General features: G+C 42.2%; 1 protein-coding gene across 1 annotated transcript in view; it reads left to right on the top strand.

Moving 5' to 3' along the window:
- Nucleotides 1-4,603: 4,603 nt before the first annotated feature.
- Nucleotides 4,604-23,188, top strand: part of LOC112254146 (zinc finger E-box-binding homeobox 1) — a 49,670-nt gene continuing 31,085 nt past the window's right edge. The window contains exon 1 of the mRNA XM_024426425.2: nt 4,604-4,871. Coding sequence (XP_024282193.1) covers nt 4,811-4,871 — 61 coding nt within the window. The 5' untranslated portion in view covers nt 4,604-4,810. The remainder of the gene's footprint in view (nt 4,872-23,188) is intronic.

Here is a 23,188-nt window from a genome sequence, read left to right as displayed (position 1 = left end):
GTATGAAATGTTTTGTATAAAAGTAACATGTCCTCTTTTTGTTTCTATAAGAATGAACTTTATCATGGATATTTGCCTTTCTTCTCTGTGTTGTGTGTTTTGATACCTGCCTGTCACCGTTCAATCAGACTTTTTTGCTGGCAAAATAATATTCTGTTAAGCAACAAAGGTTATGATCGTAGCGTTTTCTATTTACACGTGATATATTTTGTGTACAATTTTCTAAATTTTATACAAATGTACTATATTTTACCAATTAAAAATACACATGTTCAGCTTGGGATGGATGAAAAATGTCTGTCAGAACTTTATGTATCTTGATATATATTTCACTTACTGGATCTTACTGTATTTGTAAGAGGTTCTTATTGTCCTTTATTGACTTGGATCCACACCGCCTCTCTTGAGAATGTCTGAATACATGTATCGTCTCCATACAGCCACCAGAGGTCAGTGGAGTATGATACAAATGGGAGCGACAGTAACTGTATATTTGAATGGGCAGCCAACCAGATGTGGAAATATAGGGGAACCCCATTATTTAGGTCTATGGGGGAACCTGAGGGAACCACGTTCTGGCAGGGAAATAATTTTGCCATGTTAAAATGTGCATTTTAAGGTGAATTGGACAATTTTTCATTGTTGGGTTCCTGGAGTGACTTTTTTCCATTTCCACTCCTGCAGCCAACACAAACCTACAGTGCCTTCAGAAAGTATTCATACCCCTTGACTTATTCCACATTTTGTTCTGTTACAGCCTGAATTCAAAATGGATTAAATTATATTTCTTCTCACGCGTCCACACACAATACCCCATAATGCAGTGAAAACATGTTTTGAGACATTTTGGCAAATGTTTTGAAAATTAAATACATAAATATCTCATTTGAATAAGCATTCACACCCCTGAGTCAATAGTTTGTAGAAGCTCCTTTGGCAGTGATTACAGCTGTGCGTCTTGCTGGATAAGTCTCTAAGAGCTTTCCACACCTGGATTGTACAACATTTGCCCATTATTCTTTTAAAAATTCTTCAAGTTCAAATTGGTTGTTGATCAATGCTAGACAACCATTTTCAGGTCTTACCATAGATTTTCGAGTAAATGTGTTTTAGGTTATTGTCCTGCTGAAAGGTGAATTCATCTCCCAGTGTCGGGTGGAAAGACGACTGAACCAGGTTTTCCTCTAGGATTTTGTCTGTGCTTAGCTCCATTCTTTCTTTCTTATCCTGAAATTCTCCCCAGTCCTTAACGATTACAAGCATACCCATAATATGATGCTTCCTTCTTTTCACTCTGCCAATTAGGTTAGTATTGTGGAGTAACTGCAATGTCGTTGATCCATCCTCAGTTTTCTCCTATCACTGCCATTAAACGCTGTAACTGTTTTTGGCCTTATGGTGAAATCCCTGAGCGTATCTTTGTAGTGACTGGGTGTATTGATTCACCATGCTCAAAGGGGTACTCCATGTCTACCAATAGGTGCCTTTCTTTGCAAGGCATTGAAAAACCTGATCTTTGTGGTTGAATCTGTGTTTGAAATTCACAGCTCGAAATGAGGGACCTTACAATTATCTGTATGTGTGGGGTACAGAGATGAGGTAGTCATTCAACAATTATGTTAAACACTATTATTGCTCACAGAGTGAGTCCATGCAACTTATTATGTGACTTGTTAAGCTAAGGTTTACGCCTGAACTTATTTAGGCTTGTCATAACAAAGGGGTTGAATACTTATTGACACAAAACGTTTCAGCTTTTCATTTTTGATTCATTTGTAAACATTTCGAAGAACACAATTCCACTTTGACATTATGGGGTATTGTGTGTAGGCCAGTGACAAACAATCTCAAATGAATCAATTTTAGTTACTTAATTGTCTTTTTTCTTTTTAAAATGTCTAAAACGCTAATTAGAAAAAGCCATTTCCTCTTTTCCCATTAGAAGACAGTTATAAAGTGGTTATAAAAGCAGACCAGCGTGAGGGTGCCCACTGAAAGTGACATCAGCTTCTGAATGGGATCCACTGTGGTCAGTGGGGCTGGCAGGCATGTTCCTCTGAGGCCAGTAGGGATTGGCACCTTGAGCTGGTCCATGGTCCTTCCTTAAACCTAGTGCCTTACCCTGGTGCTCTGGGGCCACAGGGGCTGGCAGACCCTAGGCTCCTCATTGGTCCTGGTCCATGGTTGCTGGCCCTATGAAGTTAGCAGAGTTGGCACCCTGGGTTGTTCCTCTGAAATCAAACTGCATATTTCTGGAGTGCACTTCATCTAACTTCTCTCCTGTGTGAATGAGGGTTCGATTTATGAGTTGCAAAGTGATTATAAAGGGTGAACCTAAACACTCCTGACCAAGAGATTTGAAAGGTGACTTTGATGGCCTATTCTCCCGAGTAGCAATCTGCCTTAATAAACATGTAACACCACACAGAGAAGATCTGATGCTGGGCCCATCTGATCATGTAAATAAGAGAGAAATAGTTATCTGAACAACTCAATATCATCCTGTATGCAATGGTATCTATATTTTAAACATAATAATATTGATGAGAGGATAGCGTGAGCAGTACTGAGGCCCTTTCCCCTCACAACTGCAACAACGTGACTTATACAAATGTAAATCTCCCAAAATAAGTTATTTTTTTCAAATTCTAAAAAGTTTCATAGGCTGAGAATAATCACTTTTTTTATTTTCTTGTCTTGCCATCTATTCAAGCGATAGCTTTTTCTCTGCCTTTGTCCCAAAGGTTGGCATATAATTAACTTGCGCGGTTAAAGAGGTCTCCTCCCCATGCTACCAGCTTTGAACCCTGGCCACAGACAGGGACCAAACCCCAGAGTGAGTGAGTGAGTGAGTGAGTGAGTGAGTGAGTGAGTGAGTGAGTGAGTGAGTGAGTGAGTGAGTGAGTGAGATGAACACTTCATGACTCTAGAACTAATCAAGGTAAATCAAACACCTTGTGAAGTTATGTGACTTCAAAGCTATGGATCTGAAAATGCACTTTTGTTTTTCAAAAATCCAGGATGCCAACGATATGTTTGGATGCTTAACCCATCAATGTGTACACTCAGATCCACACTACTGGTATGTACAGGCACAGAAGTAGAGGGAGCAGCTTGGCGTGTTTTGTCGACACAATCAAAAGCATGGAGAGAGGTAATAATGTGTATGCAAGAGTTATCTTTCATAAAACAAAGTCAACTCTTGGGTTTTAAATTGCTGCCGGTGGTGGTGTGCTTGTTATCAGCTCTCCCAGGAGTTCTGCACTCTTAGCTCAGTCCCCTGACCTACTGGGTTTATGATGCACCCCACTGCCCTCCTCTTCCATCCCTGGACAAAAGGGCCATGACCTCCCTCTCTCTCTCTCACTCACTCTCTCTCTCTCTCCCTGCTCCCCTCCCTCTCTCTCCATGCAGCTAGGATGCATCTAGAATCGAGATGACTTTTAACAAGTCAGAGGATAGCTGTGAAGGCCACAGAGAAAACATTCTTCATTTGAGAATACGGGTGATTGGGAAAAAAAGAATACTATAAAGGCCTACAACAATAATATGAGTGATTGCAAATTGCACAGATATGATGCTGTGTTTTCAACAAGTTTGCAAATGACAAACTGACAAGTTGACAGGGGGAATTAAAATGCATAATAAAACATGTATAACAAGAGAAAGAAACATTACCATGACATTTGTCCTTCTGTATCAATGTAAAAGGTGACTCCCATGTCCCACTCGGATTATCATGATCGAAAAACAGCATCCAGGGGTTTTCTAAATATTCTAAAGGACAACTGGGAGAAGTGGGGGTTCTATTGGTTCTACAAGGGTTAGAATGCCAAGGTAGGGGTCCTCAACACCGTGTTAGCGTTTTTTTTTCTCGATTTTTTTTTCAGTTGCAAAACAGATTACGGTCCAGTTCTTCACACAAAAGACTGACAATTCCCTACTTCCTCGAGCTATCCAGGGGTGAATAGGGCGCAGGGCAGGGGGCACGACAGGGCACTTAAGTGCAGGTGCGATGCCTATAACATTCAGGCCACAAAGCATCAGGGGGGCTATGCATTCCCTTCGAATACCTACAGTGACCATATAAACATGTTTGCATTTGGTAATGCCGATTTGTTGTGTGGTGTTTGGGATAGTTTGCAAGTTTTGCAATGTCAAACTTCTCCGTTTGGCCATATGTTTGGCCATATGCAGCCTAGCGCTCAACATGAACAATTATTTAACAAATAAATGACAAAGAATGGGTTGTTCGCATATTAACCTATTTTTTAAAATTTATTTACTGCAAGAATTTGTTAAAATATTATTGGACAATATAATGTTTCAAAAGAAAAAAACACAAGACTGTCAAGAACCGATACGAAAACATATCAGATATTAAATAATGAGTCTTAGACCACCAAAACGAACTGTTGCGATGTGAACTCTCCGCTTTACCCACGCGGCTTGCTGCTTCTTTGTGCAAGCCGTGCTCTATTTGTGGCTGGAACTCGATAGAATTGAGAGATGATAACTTAGAATTGACTGTGTATAACTTCAAACCATAACTTTTAAATTGCGTTTTTAGATGCCACACCGAATGCGCCGGTGGAGAGAATCCACTCACTATATCACCGACAGGAGGGACTAACCTTCTCCAATGACATCACTCACTTCTCTCCTCGCGCTCAGCTCATCGACTTGAGGTTACAGAAGGGTTATAGTCACCCGCTGCGGACGCAGGCAATGTTTCACACCATTCGTTGTCAATTGTCACGCACCGACACTCCAAAAAGTGCTTCTTCGGGCAAAGGGAGCCTTTGGGGGCATGATGGCAGAGGAGAGCAGGGGCAAACGAAGGAAGCAAGCGAACCCGAGAAGGAATCAAGGTATGGAATATGACTTGTGCAGTGCATTATGTAGTTGAAGTTGTTGAACACATTGTCATTACGTCCTTGTGATGTCGTTCACATCTCATGATGTAGCGGATATTTCATTATTGAGACGGTATTGAATAGTACATGACTCGGGTTGGTTTCTCTAAGTAGACGTTTTTCTTATTTAAAAACTTTGGGAAATAGCAGCACATTCTAGAGAAGTATAAACATGTGGTTTCGATGTCACTGATATTGTCATTATGCATTTTTTTTTTGCCATAACAGCAATTGATGGCATGTTTAGAGAGAGAGATTTGCAAAACAGCGAAACATGCTAAATTCACGTGCCATTCAAGAAATAACCCTACAATTCCAGAATTGTGCGGCAACGTGAATGCAGTGCATGCAGTGCGAAACTGCACATCTTTGGGCTACTTACTGATAGACCCATATGTTTCCAAGTGTTGATATTAGAATGAATTATAATAAGACGTTCTTATATTTAAGTATAATGCCTTGTTTGAAAATGAGTACATATTTTGAACTATAGCCTATTGTCATAGGATTTTGCACCCATGTTTTTTGTTCGTTTTAATTGTCTCTCCGTGATTGTTGTAGTATATCCGAGTATTTATTTTAAAACACGTGTAAAGTATATATTAAAGAAGAAAGGGATAGACATGAACAGCAGCATTTGAAATGCAACAGGTCGCAAGCAATATTTCCTCCAAGACAACAATGTATAACAGGCTTACATTTTGTTTACAGTGATCATTGCGCTCATAATAATAACTGGTTTTGAACATAATAACTCAATTGAAACATATGTTACAATTATTAAAAGCTTTGTTTTGGTTATATCACCCAAACAGAAAAAAACCCGTTTATTCTAGACACGACAAAAGACACCAAGAGCAAAGGGACTGACTTGGACAGGGTAGATATAGAAACAAATTAAACGATTATTTACAACAATCCTAAGAGGCCTACTATTGTGATACATTGATCAAAAATAGATAATCGTATTCCTGCATCATTTATATTGAGCAAATTATTAAGAATAACATAATTCAAATGAGTTGAAAAATAGAACAGATAAATACTTTTGACTCCTTTACCAAATAAAAACGCATTGTATTATAATATACAATTATTTGTATTTTATTGCGCGAGTATTGCAAGTTAATATATTCATCTATTTGATTAACTGTATTTTCAAACAAACAAAAATAACTACATTTCATAGATGTACCAATGCCATATCCAAGTCCTACCTCATTTCCCCACACTCGTAGTCTACATGCATATTATAACAATCTATTTGTAATGTATGTAGGTTATTACTGAGGTAGCTCAGTGTTTTCATATGTAAATACTGAATAGCTTCTCATCAAACTGATGATGTCAATCACTTAACAGTGACAAGTGGAGCTGAAGCCAGAGAGTGCTACAGTGAGTCAGATAGGGTCTCTCTCTCTCTCTCACACACACACACACACACACACACACACACACACACACACACACACACACACACACACACACACACACACACACTAATTGTATTTTATTGAACCATTATTTAACTAGGCAAGTCAGTTAAGAATAAATTATTATTTACAATGACGGCAAATTGTGCACCACCCTATGGGACTTCCAATCACGGCCGGTTGTGATATAGCCTGGGGTCGAACCCAGGTCTGCAGTGATGCCTCTAACACTGCAATGCAGTGCCTTAGACAGCTGCTTTGCACTCAGGATTTTGAGCTGTCTTTTTGCGAAATGGACAGATGAAGAAGCAATGGCATGGTGCGTATAGCCATAGAAACATAGTGACATATGCCTGAGTACGGTCATATTCATGACTTATTGGGGGTGTGGCTTTCAGTTACTTATTTTCGGCCACCCATCCCATGAGAGTGAATGTCATTCCAGTTCATCTGAATGTCATTCCAGTGCACTGCTTGCTATGAATTCTATCAGATGGTGTTAGCATGTTTAGGTAGAACGTAGGTAATGTCCCATTTGGAACACTGACAAGTAGAGAGCATAAAAAAAAATGCTTGGCATGCCTCCATGGCTTTGTTTCTGGCTCATGAATATATTTGGAGGCGTGCCTTTAAGAGGTTATATTTGTTGCACCCATGAGTGAGAAGGCAATACCAATTGAACTCCTATGTGGTTATAGTACCCCGTCAATGTAAAATGTATATGAGACAGATTGGAGTGGCAGCAAGTCTTAAACCTTAGATGGTTGAGCATTTTGCCATGTCCTTTTGTTCTGTTTTGCCCTGTAGTCACTGCAAGTTTGGAAGCCTTGTTAAGGCCTCTACTATGAAATACAAACCCCTCCTAATCCATCCATTCATTCATTAATTCCGATTACGGTAACATTTACTGTTTTACAATATCATACAGTAAATGTTATGGTATTGTACTTTGTGTCATTACACAGTACTTGCTTTGCTACCGTGTTTCTATTACAGCAGGTGTACTTAATTTTATTTGCCACTGGGCTGCTTGTAGGCTACTGTTAAATTCATGCAATGTTGACTTTAACTATGGCTGTGATGAGATGAAGGCTACACACAACAGTTGACTGCTAGGAGTGTTCCCCAATTTTGATGCAGAGCGAGATGTGTGTGGTTGCGTGCGTGCTCCCATCACTGTCCCCTCCTTGTTAAATATAGCACCCGTCTTCCCAGGACCTCCTTTTCACAGTTCTACTCACACTAACGTAAAGATAGTCACACAAAAAATACATATTACCGTAATTACTTACAAGGAACTAGAAACAGCAACCACCACATTACTTGTAGATCAGGGAAGTTCCTCTCGTCAAACCAAGAGATTGAGGTGTGTATAATTTGATGATGCATGTTGTGTTTAGAGGCACGGTCAGAACTTGCTCGTTGTTTCTGAGACAAATAAGTTCAATGACTTTTCTTTGTGGATTTAGGGGTCAGCTATAGTTGAAAGTGAAATGGTGTTGTGACTGTCGCAACTACTATCAAGGAGATATTCCTACCATGAAACAGAAAAGGAGGTGGTTTTGCAAACACAATTTTGTGACTGAATTCAATGTGATTCAATACGACTTAGAGGACTATAATGCCTGGGATATGTGTTTTGTTCATTCACACAACAAGACGAGGTGAAATGGCTCCGACACATGCCGCCTCAGATGTTTGCTGATGTTTCCTCTTGTGGTGGTACAGGACTTAATGCAAATGCACAACAGATGGAAGTTAGAGAAGAACATACATGAAAACAGTCCTAAATATTCAACATTTCCGAAGATTATTTTGACAATGTATATTTGCATAGTTTGCTTCATAGACAAATATTAATGGCAAGAGATGGTGAAGGGACATTTTTAATTGCTGTCTAATGATCAGGTGATGGGAGTATTTATTTTTTGCAGTATCTCCCTTTTTTTGTAGCTTTCATTCTCTGAGCCGTGTGTGCTTGAGTGTGCGTGTGTGCATGCGTGTGTGTGTGCGGAAACCTCTGGAGAGAATGTGTATGTGAGGAGTGGGGCCCCATATATAACCAAATGAATTTGGCAACACTAACTCAACAGACAGGGATTAAAGTGTCTGTCCAAAAAAAGAGATGCTACGACATCGTTTCTTCTGTCTCCAAGACGCTTATTGATTACAGTCTCTGTCTTCCAAATAAAACTGTCAATGTCCACAGATATCAACCAAAGTTGAGATTATTGCTGTCTATTGTCTCCAGAATGCAGAAGATCATGTTATGGGGTATTTATGTAGACAAGTCTTATTGAAAATGGTGTACAATTTCAATAAGATGTGACTTCCCTAGTTTGAAATGAGAATGGTTGTATGCATGGTGATGCAGGTACGGGTTTGCACTCCATGTGTGACATTGTTAACACTTCCTATGAATACCTTCTTCATAATGCATATACGCACATTTGTAATGCCTCGTGAACGGTGTGTGGTGCATTATAATGCATGGCATCGCAATAACAACTGCCTAAATAAATGACTACATTCATGAAGTGTACACATTATATCTCACAGCACTGTCTCTGAGTAGTCTCTGAACTCTGAACTCTCTGAGTTCACGTTGTGCAAGGTGCAGCAAGAGTCACTCCCCCTTTGACCTCTTTACCTTACTACTTGATCTTGGATTCATTTACAACTGTACTGTACTGTTGAGCTGATAGTCAATTGAACTTTTTCCTCACAGTTCTCTCTCTCTCTCTTTCCCTCACTCACTCTTTCCCTCACTCACTCTTTCTCGGTTTCTTCTTTTGTCAAGTGCCAATTTATTTAAACTCTTTCCACTTTTTCTTCTTTCTCCTTCATTGATTTCCAAACCCCAGTCTTTGTGTGCAGCTGGGGCCCAGCTGTGTGTGTGCATGTGCACACACGTATGTGTGTGTGGTGTGTGTGTGCGTGTGTGTGTGTGCCCAAATGTGTCTTTCTCTGGCACAGAATTGTCACAGGGGGCATGAGTACAGGAGAGAGAATCGAAGGGAGAAAGAGAGAGAGTCGTAATGAGTGAAAAACACATTGAGAGAAAAGAGAGAGAGAGAGAGAGAGAGAGGGAGATGGTGTGGTATTATGTGAGCAGCAGAGTGAGTGAAAGTCTATATATCTATAGCAGCACTGTAACGAAAAACTTTAATTTATATGGTAATTTTAGGTAAATATCTAAAGTAAACAACTCTGAAATAGTTAACTGCAGCATACTATGAATTATGGTACACTGTGGGAAAATTACTATATTTTGAATGGTACTCTAATTCCACCCCACAGAATGCAGTGCGTACCGTATATTTAGAGCATCTAAAACCTTTTGACCACTAGTGGGTGTATGGTATTGTTGTTTCTGGCTCATTAATATATTTGGAGGTGTGCCTTGTAAGAGGCTATATTTGTTGCACCTGTAAGTGAGAATGCAGTACCAATTTAACTCCTATGTGGTTGTAGTGCCCCATCAATTGAAAATGTATAGGGGACAGATTAGAGTTGCAGCAAGTCTTGAACATGAAATGGTTGAGCATTTTGCCATGTCCTTTTGGTCTGTTTGCCCTGTAGTCGCTGCCACAATCTAAACACCTTCTGTGCCACCGACGCAACACCCTCCCATGGGCTGACTGCGGGGTCTCGTTCTTTGTGGTCGACGTGAGTAAGACATTTAAGCGTGTTAACCCTCGCAAGGCTGCCGGCCCAGACGGCATCCCTAGCTGAGTCCTCAGAGCATGCGCAGACCAGCTGGCTGGAGTGTTTACATATATTTCTAGTCTGCTGTTCCCACTTGCTTTAAGAAGTCCACCATTGTTCTTGTACCCAAGAAATCAAAGGTAACTGAACTAAATGACTTTCGCCCTGTAGCACTCACTTCTGCCATCAGGATCATATCGATCATTCTGTCATTAAGGATCCTATCACGTCCACCTTACCTGACACCCTAGACCCACTTCAATTTGCCAGCCGCCCCAATAGATCAGGGCCCTCACATCCGCCCGAGTGGCGCAGCGGTCTAAGACACTGCGTCTCAGTGCTAGAGGTGTCACTGCAGACCCTGGGTTGATCCTGGGCTGTATCACAATTGGCCCAGTGTCGTCCGGGTTAGGGGAGGGTTTGGCCAGGGTAGGCCAACATTGTAAAATAAGAATTTGTTCTTAACTGACTTGCCTAGTTAAATAAAGGTACAAAAATAGATCCACAAACGATACAATCACCCTTGCATTGCACACTGCCCTATCCCATCTGGACACGAGGAACACCTACGTAAGAATGCTGTTCATTGACTAAAGCTCAGCCTTCAACACCGTAGTACCCTACAAGCTCATCATTAAGCTCAGGCCCTGGGTCTGAACTCTGTGCACCTGGGTCCTGGGCTGCCCCCACTACGCTAATCCTCAACACAGGGCCCCACAGGGGTGCATGCTCAGCCCCCTCCTGTACTCCCTGTTCAACCATGACTGCGTGGCAATCACACCTCCAACTCAATCCTCAAGTTAGCAGACAACATAACAGTAGTACCTGATTACCAACCATGATGAGACAGCCTACAGGGAGGAGGTGAGAGCCGGCCAGGAAAAGGAGGCGGAGTGGCCAGGAAAATAACCTCAAAGTCAACAAAACAAAGGAGATGATCGTGGACTTCAGGAGACAGCAGAGGGAGCACGCCCCTATCCTCATCAACAGGACCGCAGTGGAGAAGGTAAAAATCTACAAGTTCATTTGCGTACACATCCCTGATAATCTGAAATGGTTCACCCACACAGCCAGTGTGGTGAAGAAGGCGCAACAACGCATCTTCAACCTCGGGAGGCTGAAGAAATTTGACTTGTCCCCTAAGACCCTCAAAACTTTTACAGATGCACAATCGAAAACATCCTGCCGGCCTATATCACCGCCTGGTACTGCAACTGCACCGCCCGCAAACGCAGGGCTCTCCAGAGGGTGGTGTGGTCTGCCTAACACATCACCAGGGGCACACTGTCCGCCCTCCAGGACACCCACAACACCCGATGTCACAGGAAGGCCATCCTGTCACAGGATATCAACCACCCAACCCATGGCCTGTTCACCCTGTTATCAACCAGAAGCCGAGGTCAGTACAGGTGCGTCAAAGCTTGGACCGAGAGACTGAAAAACAGCTTCTATCTCAAGGCCATCAGACTATTAAATAGCCATCACTAGCCGGCTAGCACCCGGCTACTCAACCATGCACCTTATAGACTGCTGCCCTATGTACATAGGCATGTACATAATGGAACGCTAGTCACTTTAATAATGTTTACACACTGTTTGAATAATTTCATATGTATATACTGTATTCTACTGTATTTTAGTCAATGACACTCCGACATTACTCGTCCTAATATATTTCTTAATTCCATTCTTTTACTTTTAGATTTGTGAGTATTGTTGTGAATTGTTAGATATTACTGAACTGTTGGAGCTAGGAACACAAGCATTTCGCTACAACCGCAATAACATCTGCTAAAATATGTGTATGTGACCAATACAATTTTATTTTTGAAATTTGGAAGCCTTTGTTAAGGTGATATAAAACACCAAATATTCAATAATATGTTGTAATGTGTAAACACCTTACCTAGCAGCCAACCTGCTTGCACCAATCCCTTGTAATTACAGTAAAATACTGTGAAATACAAACCCCTCCCCTTGATGAATTTCAATCATCCGTTCATTCTGATTATGCTAGCATTGACCTTTTTACAGTATAATTACAGTCAATACTAAGGTATTGTACTGTTTGTCATCACACAGTACTTGCTTTGATAATGTATTTCTATTACAGTAGGTGTGCTGTAATATGAAATACAGACTTTTACTCATCACTAAGCTGCTTGTAAGATACTCTCAAATTGCGTAGCTGCAGCACTGAGTTAGGCCAGATTCCCACAGTGGTAGGAAGGCAAGTCCAGGGGAGAGAGAGACAGCAACAAGCCCAGGCACCAGGCCCTATTTACTAGCCCTCTTCACGAGGCTCGACACAGGCATCAGACCCAGTGAGCGAGAGGGATGGAGGGAGAGGAGGAGGATAAGAGAGGATCAAGTGCTGTGGTCAGGGTGAGGGATGGAGTGAAGGAGCGCAGGAGGGGTGGAGGGGGTTTGGTAGGAACAGAGCAGAATTGGATAGAACTGAGGACCAACTCGAGCAGCATTTATTTTCTTTCTTTTTTTTGTAGCAGGGACCAGTAGATCTCACAGATAACATAACTGGGGAGGTGTGTGTACTGTCATAGGCAATATTCACACCTTCAAGTCTTCAACTGTATTTCCTGTGGTCTCTCACTCATTTAGATGTAGCTATTTTCATTCAGTATGAAGATAAAAAATCCACATCATATTGATACATTTGCACACATTGGACAATTGCTACCACTGCAAAGACACAACTTTGCCAACACGTCCCATTTGGGGTTGCTATTTTGGATGCTCCATCCTGAATGCCCCATGCAGGTGAAAATAATCTGCATTAACTTTGCAGACTGTGTTGCATGTACATGTGTTTAGCAGAGAGAGGCTTTTCAAACAGCCAGCCGGCTAGGGTTGGCTGGCTGACTAGCTGACTGGCAATTTATAGATATGTGCCGTTTAATCACACCTCAAATTAAACGTGGAAACCCTACTTCAGCTGTCATGTGTTACAAGACCCAGATGGGTGCCGGAGAGAGAGAGAGAGAGAGAGAGAGTGAGAGAGAGAGAGAGAGAGAGAGAAATAGAGAAAGAAAGACAGAGAGACAAAGCTGTTAACAAAACATTTGAAATGCCTTTATATTATTCAAACCTTTGTGATTGCAACGTAAACTGTTAATTTTTGGGGGGATTTTTTTTTCTTCTATTTCTTTTCTTGTTTATTTCACTTGCTTTGGCAATGTAAACATATTTCCCATGTCATTAAAGCCCCTTTGACTTTAATTGAATTAAGAGACAGTGAGCAAGACAGAGACAGAGAGAGACACAGATACAGACAGAGGGAGAGAGAGCTAGAGAGAGAGACAGAGAAGAACAAAGAGAGAGAGCTAGAGAGAGAGAGAGCTAGATAGAGCTATAGAGAGAGAGAGAGAGAGAGAGAGAGAGAGAGAGAGAATGAGAGGTGAACACTTCACCTAACTAACCAAACTTCACCTAACTGACGTGTTTACTAAGCTGATGTCAGTGTTGACTAGCAAGGGAACTAGATGTTGAACTAGAGGTTGGATGGGCATGTTGTGAGTAGGATCTTGCTCTGATCTAGACTGTATAAACAGAGAGAGCGTGGGCATTTGCTCAGGACGTTTGTCTTGATCACCCCAACAGTGCTGTAAACATTACACCTGCTAGGAGTGGACCAGGCCAGATTAATGCAGGGGTTTACAGTGGGTGAAGCCCCTGGGGCCAGGCCCGTAGGTGCCCCAAGAGGCATTGTATATATATATATAAATAAAACATAGTATATATTATATACAGTTGAAGTTGGAAGTTTACATACACCTTAGCCAAATACATTTAAACTCAGTTTTTCACAATTCCTGACATTTAATCCTAGAAAAAATTCCATGTCTTAGGTCAGTTAGGATCACCACTTTATTTTAAGAATGTGAAATGTCAGAATAATAATAGAGAATGATTTATTTCAGCTTTTATTTCTTTCATCACATTTCCAGTGGGTCAGAAGTTTTTTTGCCACAGCTTTTTGCCACAGTTTTGCCACAACTTTGGAAGTATATGCTTGGGGTCATTGTCCATTTGGAAGACCCATTTGCGACCAAGCTTTAACTTCCTCACTGATGACTTGAGATGTTGCTTCAATATATCCACATAATTTTCCTGCCTCATGATGCCATCTATTTTGTGAAGTGCGCCAGTCCATCCTGCAGCAAAGCACCCCCACAACATGATGCTGCCACCTCAATGCTTCAAGGTTGGGATGCTGTTCTTCGGCTTGCAAGCCTCCCCCTTTTTCCTTTAAACATAACGATGATCATTATGGCCAAACTGTTCTATTTTTGTTTCATCAGACCGGAGGACATTTCTCCAAAAAGTACGATCTTTGTCCCCATGTGCAGTTGCAAACCATAGTCTGTATTTTTTAATGCGTTTTTTAAGCAGTGGCTTCTTCCTTGCTGAGCGGCCTTTCAGGTTATAGGACTCGTTTCACTGTGGTAATAGATACCTTTGAACCTGTTTCAAGGTCCTTTGCTGGGTCCTTTGCTGTTGTTCTGGGATTAATTTGCACTTTTCGCACCAAAGTACGTTTGTCTCTAGGAGACAGAACGCATCTCCTTCCTGAGCAGTATGACAGCTGGTGTTTATACTTGCGTACTATTGTTTGTACAGATGAACATGGTACCTTCAGACATTTGGAAATTGATCCCAATGATGAACCAGACTTGTGGAAGTCTACAATTTATTTTCTGAGGTCTTTACTGATTTCTTTTGATTTTCCCATGATGGCAAGCAAAGAGGCACTGAGTTTGAAGGTAGGCCTTGAAATACATCCACAGGTGCACCCAGTGAGCTGAGTGCACCTGAAATTAAGTCAATTAGCCTATCAGAAGCTTCTAAAGCTATGAGATCATTTTCTGGAATTTTCCAAGCTGTTTAAAGGCACAGTCAACTTAGTGTATGTAAACTTCTGACTTACTGGAATTGTGATACCGTGAATTCTAAGTGAAATAATCTGTCTGTAAACAATTGTTGTAAAAATGACTTGTGTCATGCACAAAGTAGATGTCCTAACCGACTTGCCAAAACTATAGTTTGTTAACAAGAAAATTTGTTTAGTGCTTGAAAAACTAGTTTTAATGTCTCCAACCTAAGTGTATGTAAACTTCCAACTTCAACTGTATGTAGTATATATATATATATATATATTTTTTTTACTGCAACTGCCAACCACAGGAGGACTTAGGAGGCCGCTCTCAATGAGTGTAGACAGCCTGTTGCTGCCTGATGCCGCTCTGTTAATCATCAGATGGGGGAGGAGAAGAGGTAGGGGGCCTATGTGTGTAACTGAGGGAGAGACAGGGCCAGACCAAGCCTTTTGAGGGCACTTAAGCGAGATTTGGTTGCTCGACAACCATTTTCAAGTCTTTCCATAGATTTAGAAGCAGATTAAGTTAAAACTGGAACATTCGTTGACTTCTTGGTAAGCACCTCCAGCGTAGGTTTAACCTTGTGTTTTAGGTTATTGTCCTCCCAGTGTCTGGTGTAAAAAAGACTGATTTTGGTTTTCCTCTAGGAAAACTCCATTCCAATTATTTTTTATCCTGAAACACTCCCCAGTTCTTAACAATTACAAGCATATCCATAACATGATGCAGCCACCACTGTGCTTGAAAATATGGAAAGCGGTACTCGGTAATGTGTTCCATTGGATTTGCCCCAAACATAGCACTTTCTATTCAGGACAGAAGTTAACTGCTTTGCCACATTTTCTGCAGTATTACTTTATTGCCTTGTTGCAAACAGGATGCATGCTTTGGAATATTTTTTATTCTGTACAAGCTTCCTTCTTTTCACTCTGTCATTTAGGTTAGTATTGTGGAGTAACCACAATGTCTGTTTATCCATCTTCAATTTTCATCTATCACAGCCATTAAACTCTTAACTGTTTTAAAGTCACCTTTGGCCCCATGGCCCCTGAGCGGTTGTCTTCCTATCCGGCAACTGAGTTTGGGAGGACGCCTGTATCTTTGTAGTGCCTGGGTGTATTGAAGGTAACATCCAAAGCTTAATTAATATCTTCACCATGCTCGAAGGGAGTGGCCCATTGGTCTAAGGCACTGCATCTTAGTGCCAGACACCCTGGTTTGAATCCAGGCTGTATCACAACTGGTTGTTGTCCGGGTTTGGCCGGTGTAGGCCGCCATTGTAAATAAGAATATGTTCTTAAAACCTCTTCAGCCTAGGGTCTATTTTTCTCAATTTTTACCCGACTAACGTGCCCAAAGTAAACTGCCTGTTGCTCAGGCCCTGAATCCAAGATATGCATATAATTGGTACCATTGGAAAGAAAACACTCTGAAGTTTGTAGAAATTTTAAAATAATGTAGGGGACTATAACACAATAGATATGGTAGGAGAAAATCCAAAGAAAAACAACCAGATTTGTTTTGAGACCCCAATCTAGCTCCATGTAACGATTCTCGTCCTCCTCTTCTGAGGAGGAGTAGTAAAGAAGGATCGGAGGACCAATGCGCAGCGTGGTAAGTGTCCATATTGTATTTATTATATGAACACAAAACAAAAACAACGAGAACGAAATGAAACAGTCCTGAACGGTGAAATACAAAACATAGAACAGAAAATAAACACCCACGAAACACAGGTGGAAAAAGGCTACCTAAGTATGATTCTCAATCAGAGACAACTAACGACACCTGCCTCTGATTGAAAACCATACCAGGCCAAACTCAAAACACAACATAGAAAACAGAACATAGACAACCCACCCAACTCACGCCCTGACCATACTAAAACAAAGACATAACAAAAAAACTAAGGTCAGAACATGACACTCCCAGTATGCAAATTCCTATAGCTTCCACTGGGTGTCAGTAGTCTTTGTTCAAGGTTTCAGGCTTGTTTCTTCCAAAACGTAGGGCTGATCAACGTAAATTAGTGTATGCACGCGAAACGAAGAGGACACACACCTGCTAATATTGTTTTCCTATTGAACATACTTCTTTCCATATGAAACATTATATTTTATTTACATTTTAGGGTATCTAAGGATTATATAGAAACGTATTTTGACTTGTTTTAACAAAGTTTAGCGGTAGGTTTTTGGATTCCTTTCTCTGCATGTTGAACAAGTGGAATGCTCAAATCGATGGCGCCAACTAAACAGACTTTTAGGGATATAATGAAGGATTTTAACAAAACGACACTACATGCTGTAGCTGGGACCCTTTGGATTACAAATCAGAGGAATATTTTTTTTAAGTAAGTGAATATTTATTCGCTATTTGTGAATTTATGAAACCTGTACTGGTGGAAAAATATTTTGATGTGGGGCGCCGTCCTCAAACAATAGCATGGCGTGCTTTCGCTTTAAAGTCTACTGTAAATCGGATGGTGTGTCACATCTGCTCCTGCTACGCCCCCTAGTGGACATCCGGTGTCTCCTTGACCTGCAGCCATTCCCCCAGTTCTCTCCCTCTCCCTCTTCTTCTCTCTCTGTGTGTGATTGTGTGGTTGGAGACAGGTGTGCTGGAGTCAGAGCAGTTCCCCACCAGCTTCAACCGTTCCATAATCAAGACCTCTACAAATACTCAGTTCTGCCACTTCCACTCTGCCAGATCGTAATCTCCATTCAGTCAGTCCTGCTTCTAGCTATTTGTTGTTTTTTAAGATCCTGTATCCTGCTGTGCCTATTTCCTTGCCTGACGCTGTTTCTCATCTCACTGCAGTTTTGCTGCTCTGACTCTGGTTCCTGTCTCCTGTTCCACATCTCACCACTCTGCTACCCTGTTCTGAATTCAACTCATCATCACTCCCTTGGATTCCCCTCCAGACCTGTTTACCCTGTCCCAACCCAGCTCAGTCCAACCTCAGCCTCCACATCGGGTTTCCTACAACTCATCCAAGCTTCCCTGGACCTGCACTTCATCTCTCCCCGTGTTACAATAAATATCTTGGTTCATTCATCCCTGTTTCCTGGTCTGAGTCTGCTCTTGTGTTCCCCTGTGCTGCTCCGCGTAACACAGTGCATTTAGATTAACAAGAATTTAAGCGTTTAACTGCTTTAAGACACTTGTATGTACCTACATGTTTAATATCCATAGTTTTTATGATTTTTATTAGAGTTTCACCGGAAGTTGTCCCACTAGCGGGATGCCTAGCCTTAAGAAGTCTGGCTTGCCTAGTTAAATAAAGGTAAAAATTAAATAAAAATATATTCAATGTCTGCTTTTTTACCCATCCACCAATAGGTACCCTTCTGTCACATCTGCTCTGCTGCTCATCATGTGTCTCCTTGACCTGCCGCCACTCCCCCAGTACTCTCTCCCTCTCTGTGTGATTGTGTGGGTGGAGACAGGTGTGCTGGAGTCAGAGCAGATCCCCACCAACTGCAACCTGTTCCATAATCAAGACCTCCACAAATACTCAATTCCTGCCACTTCCACGCTGCCAGATCGTAATCTCTGCTCAGTCAGTCTATGTTTCTAGCCATTTGTTCCTGTTAAGATCCTGTTGGGCCTGTTTTCCCTTGCCTGACGCTGTTTTCCTCTCGCTCCAGCCTTAGCCTTCGCACCTGGTTTCATGCAACCCACCCAAGCTTCCCCTGGCCTGCACTCCATCTTCTTCCTGTGTTTCAATAAATACCTTGGTTGCTTCATCCCAGTCTCTTCATCTGAGTCTGCTCTTGGGTTCCCCTGCTCCACTCCGTGTAACACCTTCTTTGCAAGGCATTGGAAAACGTCCCTGGTCTTTATGGTTGAATTTGTGTTTAAAATCCACTTCTTGACTGCGGGACCTGAGGGATCTGTATGCGTGGGGTCCAGAGATTAGGTAGTCATTCAAAAATCATGTTAACTATTATTGCACACAGTGAGTCCATGGAACGTATTATGACTTGTTAAGCACATTTTTACGTTTACTCTTGAACCTATCTATTTAGGCTTGCCATAATGGGATTGAATACTTATTGACTGAAGACATTTCAACTTTTCATTTAAAATTAATTTGTAAAAATTTTGAAAAGCATAATTCCACTGTGACATTATGGAGTGAGAGTGACTAACAAAAAATGAATGGGGGCCCCATGGAATTCAGGGCCCCTGGGCATTTGCCCTGCATGCCCGGTTGGTATTCAGCCATTTTACTACAAGTTTAGATAGCTGGCTAGACTCATTTATCAATTTTAGCTGACATGGCTAATTGAGTGACATAAGAGAAACTGCTGATGCGTAACAACATTTAAAAATGCACCTTGTGTATTCTAACTGTCAACAGTAGGTTGAGAGCCTGACTGAGTCCCCCCCAAAAAAGAAAAACAGGCGCCTATGATTTGTTAATCTGGCCCTGTGAATGTTTGCTGCTTGGTGTCTCCCTCTATGGCCCTGTCTGTCTCGCTCCCCCTCAATCCTTCTCTGTCATTGTTCCCCCTATCGCTTGTTCTCTCTCTCCTCCCTCTTCTCCCTCTTTACCTATTCATCAGTTTTCTCTCGCACTCTCACTTACACATGCACATACAAACACACCAGTTTCTGAGGTTTTGCTACAAGTGCAGTTCAGGTGAACTCAGAGCTGACAGTGAGAGAGCGTGGCATTGGCAGAGACTTGACTGTTGGGTGTACTTTACTCCTACCTCTCAGTACCTGTGATCAACAGGTACCACCTTGATATGCTCTGTACACTAGCTGCCCTGTAGACCAGCTGCTCTGCCGTGCCCTCACTCCCACCTACAGGGAGAGAACACATTCCATCAGCTGCCCTTCACCTGTGGTATTACTGATAAAGGAAGACTTTGTGCATCGCAAATGGCACTCTATTCAATATATAGGGTGTTACTTTTGGCCAGAGCCATGGTCTAAACTCTTGCACTTTATGGCGAATAGGGTGCAATTCAACAGCCTTACCTGAACAACACATTTGTATTTATGTAGAGCCATCAGGCCATCATTGTAAATAGGAATTTGTTCTTAACTGACTTGCCTAGTTAAATAACGTTTTTTTTTGTTGACAGATTCTAATGGAGTAGGTAGAAGTTGCTGTTCCCAACCACAATGTCACACATATTTCTTTATATATTGAAAAGCGCTTCAACTCTTGTGCTACGTTGTTACAATTTGCTTGATTCTAACTAAATAGGTCGAAGTTGCTGCTCATAATCACTGATACAGAGTCAGATAATCTGGTTAGGGATAATCTGACCCTAGATCTGTGGTTAAGGATATGTTTTAACCAAAGAAGTTCTAACTGCTAATCAATAGCAGAGAGCAATACAAACAGTAATGTTGTGAATGGAATGAACTGCAGAAGGAGGTCTTTTTTCAGCTTTCTACAGAATTAAGACGAGACATTTTGATTAGATAATCATTGCTAATGATCAGTGTAGTTCAGGTATGATAGGGGGAACAGGATCCTTGAGGCCGGAAACTGTGTGTGAGAAATTAAGGCTTAAATATTCTAGACATAGGATCCTTTTTTAAAATTTTGCAATGTAATTTCTGAAAATGTCCATAATATATCTGCAGTAATAGTGGAATAGTGGAGTGTTTCACAGTATTACTTAGCCGACCAGTATTGTGTTTGGATGTGAGATTCGCCTATTGATTTTAAGCCAGGCCGGCTTCTATAGTCAAAATGCAAAAGCTGTTTTGACTTTGCGGCTGTGTTGTCTAGTGGAAACTGGGGCACTCTGTAATTTCCTGGTTGCTAAAATCCAGGTAATGTCAGGTAATGTGAGAAAACAGGCACTGAATAGTGTAGGGAATCATTGTACCATGTAAATCGATGTGAAATATATTTTCAATAACAAAAAACATTGTTTTTACACCTGTTTGAAGCTGGTGGACTATAACCCGAAAGTAAAAGGCTCAAGCGTGAGTCTCCACCATGTTAATGGGAAATGGGATGCGGGGGAGGGGAGATATATTTTTGAATGCAGGCTAGTGCTATTTCAATTTGCCTAACTTCCACATAGGGGAGACTACAGTTATGACTATAAGTAGTGTTAGTTGAAGGAGGGAAACAACACAAAATGTGTAGACCCTGAAGTGCTTCTCTAGGGCACGCAGGCTGTGCCACCTCTTTTAGGAACGAGGAAATACTGGCTGTGCCAGCCTTCCTGGACCTCTTACATAGGAACCTCTCGGATTGCCTGATTCTGGAGAAGGGAAGAAACCTCCTCCCTCAAAACAGTGGCTGAGGTCTTGGGAGCAGTCGACGTGATGACTCAGTGAAAACCTGGGGGACGCACAACATCACTGTTTGCATAATACAGAGCTTTGAGATAGACAGCAAGTGTCCCGTAAAGTGCCATCTGAAGGGGCCGAACGTCAACTTGTGGATTAGGAGAATTTGGGAATTGTTTTCATGCGTTTTTTTTATTTCCACCACTCTCAACCACTGAGTGTCTGTCTGTGAGGAAGGGACTCTTTTTATTAAGCCCACATGGAGGACACAGCACTCTTGACACCAGTGACCATTTGGGGTAGAAATCATGTGCTTAAGGGCCGAGTTTGCCTGAAGCTCGGTCCAGTCTGGGTTCGAGGGCTTCGGCTACCAGTGTCTTCCCCTGATTGGCCGTGCCACTTGGGGGTACTGTTGTCACAGCGAACATCTGGGGAGGGGGGAAAAGGGGAGCTCCAGTCCGTGCCACCTCCACTCTCATTGCGCTAGCTGAGCAAAGGCTGCTGCCTTCCCAGCTCCTCGCAGGGATCAGCTTTCACTTCACCCTTGGGCGTAACCTGCAACAAAGTCAATCAAAGTTGCCGCTGCCCCATCCACGGTAGCCCCCATGCCAAGGGACATGCGCAACGGAACATCTAGGAGCTCTGCATGGGGCAGCCAGAACCATGGCCAGGTCAGCCAACAGCTCAGTCTGGCAAACATGCAGCATTGTGACCGTGTTCAGGGACTCGGCCACCACCCCCCTGGGCCCAGTGCTGCTCCCCCGAAAAACGACTACGCTTATTCGGCAGTGACGGGTTATGGTTAGTCATCCCTTTATTAGCCAACGGAGCTAGGTAGCCAGCTAGCTTCCCTTCCACCGGAGGCGTGTAGACAAGCCACCTCCATCCCCTCCACATCCATGAAGTGGGAGACCCATGCAACATCAGGTTTGCTGAATGCGGCTGGGCCCCATTAAGGTCTTTAGCTCTTCGACAAAGTCTGGAAAAAGAGACAAGCGGAGCTATGCAGTGCCCAAAAACTTGTCGAAGACCCCAGTCACCCAAGTCATAGACTGTTCTCTTTGCTACCGCATGGCAGGTGGTACCAGAGCTAGGTCCAAAAGGCTCCTTAACAGCTTCTACCTCCAAGCCATAAGGCTACTGAACAGTTAATGAAATGGCCTGCCGGACTATTTATATTGACCCCCCCCACTTTGTTTTTACACTGCTGCTACTCACTGTTTATTATCTATGCATAGTCCCTTTACCCCTACCTACATGTACAAATTGCCTTGACTAACCTGTACCCCCTGCACATTGACTTGGTACCAGCATCCCCTGTATATAGCCTCATTATTGTTATTTTATTGACTTTAGTGTATTTAGTACATCTTTTTTAACTCTATTTCTTGAACTGCATTGTTGGTTAAGGGCTTGTAGTAAGTAAGGATTTCACGGGAAGGTAATACCTGTATTCGGCTCATGTGACAAATACAATTTGATTTGATTTGACTGCGGCCTGCACCGGTGGCAGTTATTTCCCACTAAACCAAGACGCATTCTGCCTTAGGGGGCGGAAACAGCCGCTCGGCGACATAGCTCAATGAGCGACCCCGAAGCCTGTCTCAGAAAACAAACGCGTTGTCATCCGAACATGAGTCCTGTGTAACACTGAAGGAGAACAAGATGTCAGCCAGCTCCACAGAGTTACAGGCACTCAGGAGAGGAAGGTCAACTTCAGTCAACTTCAGTCCCACCAAGCCTTCTAAGGAAGGCCACATGCCTATCGAGTGAGCTTGGACGCAGCCAGCAACAGTTGTCGCACGAGCTAGTTCGATCCAGGGAAGCCTGAGCATGCACCCAGATGAGAAATACAAAGCAACACTCGTGAGTACCATTCAAAGACACTGTGAAACCAGGTGACTGTGGGCAAGGTCCTGAACTTAACAGCCTGCTAGTCATTTTACTTACAACAAGTTAGCGAGGC

Source organism: Oncorhynchus tshawytscha, linkage group LG07, assembly GCF_018296145.1.
Source record: "Oncorhynchus tshawytscha isolate Ot180627B linkage group LG07, Otsh_v2.0, whole genome shotgun sequence".
NCBI classification, from domain to species: Eukaryota; Metazoa; Chordata; class Actinopteri; order Salmoniformes; family Salmonidae; genus Oncorhynchus; species Oncorhynchus tshawytscha.
This window is presented reverse-complemented; position numbering and strand designations above follow the sequence as displayed.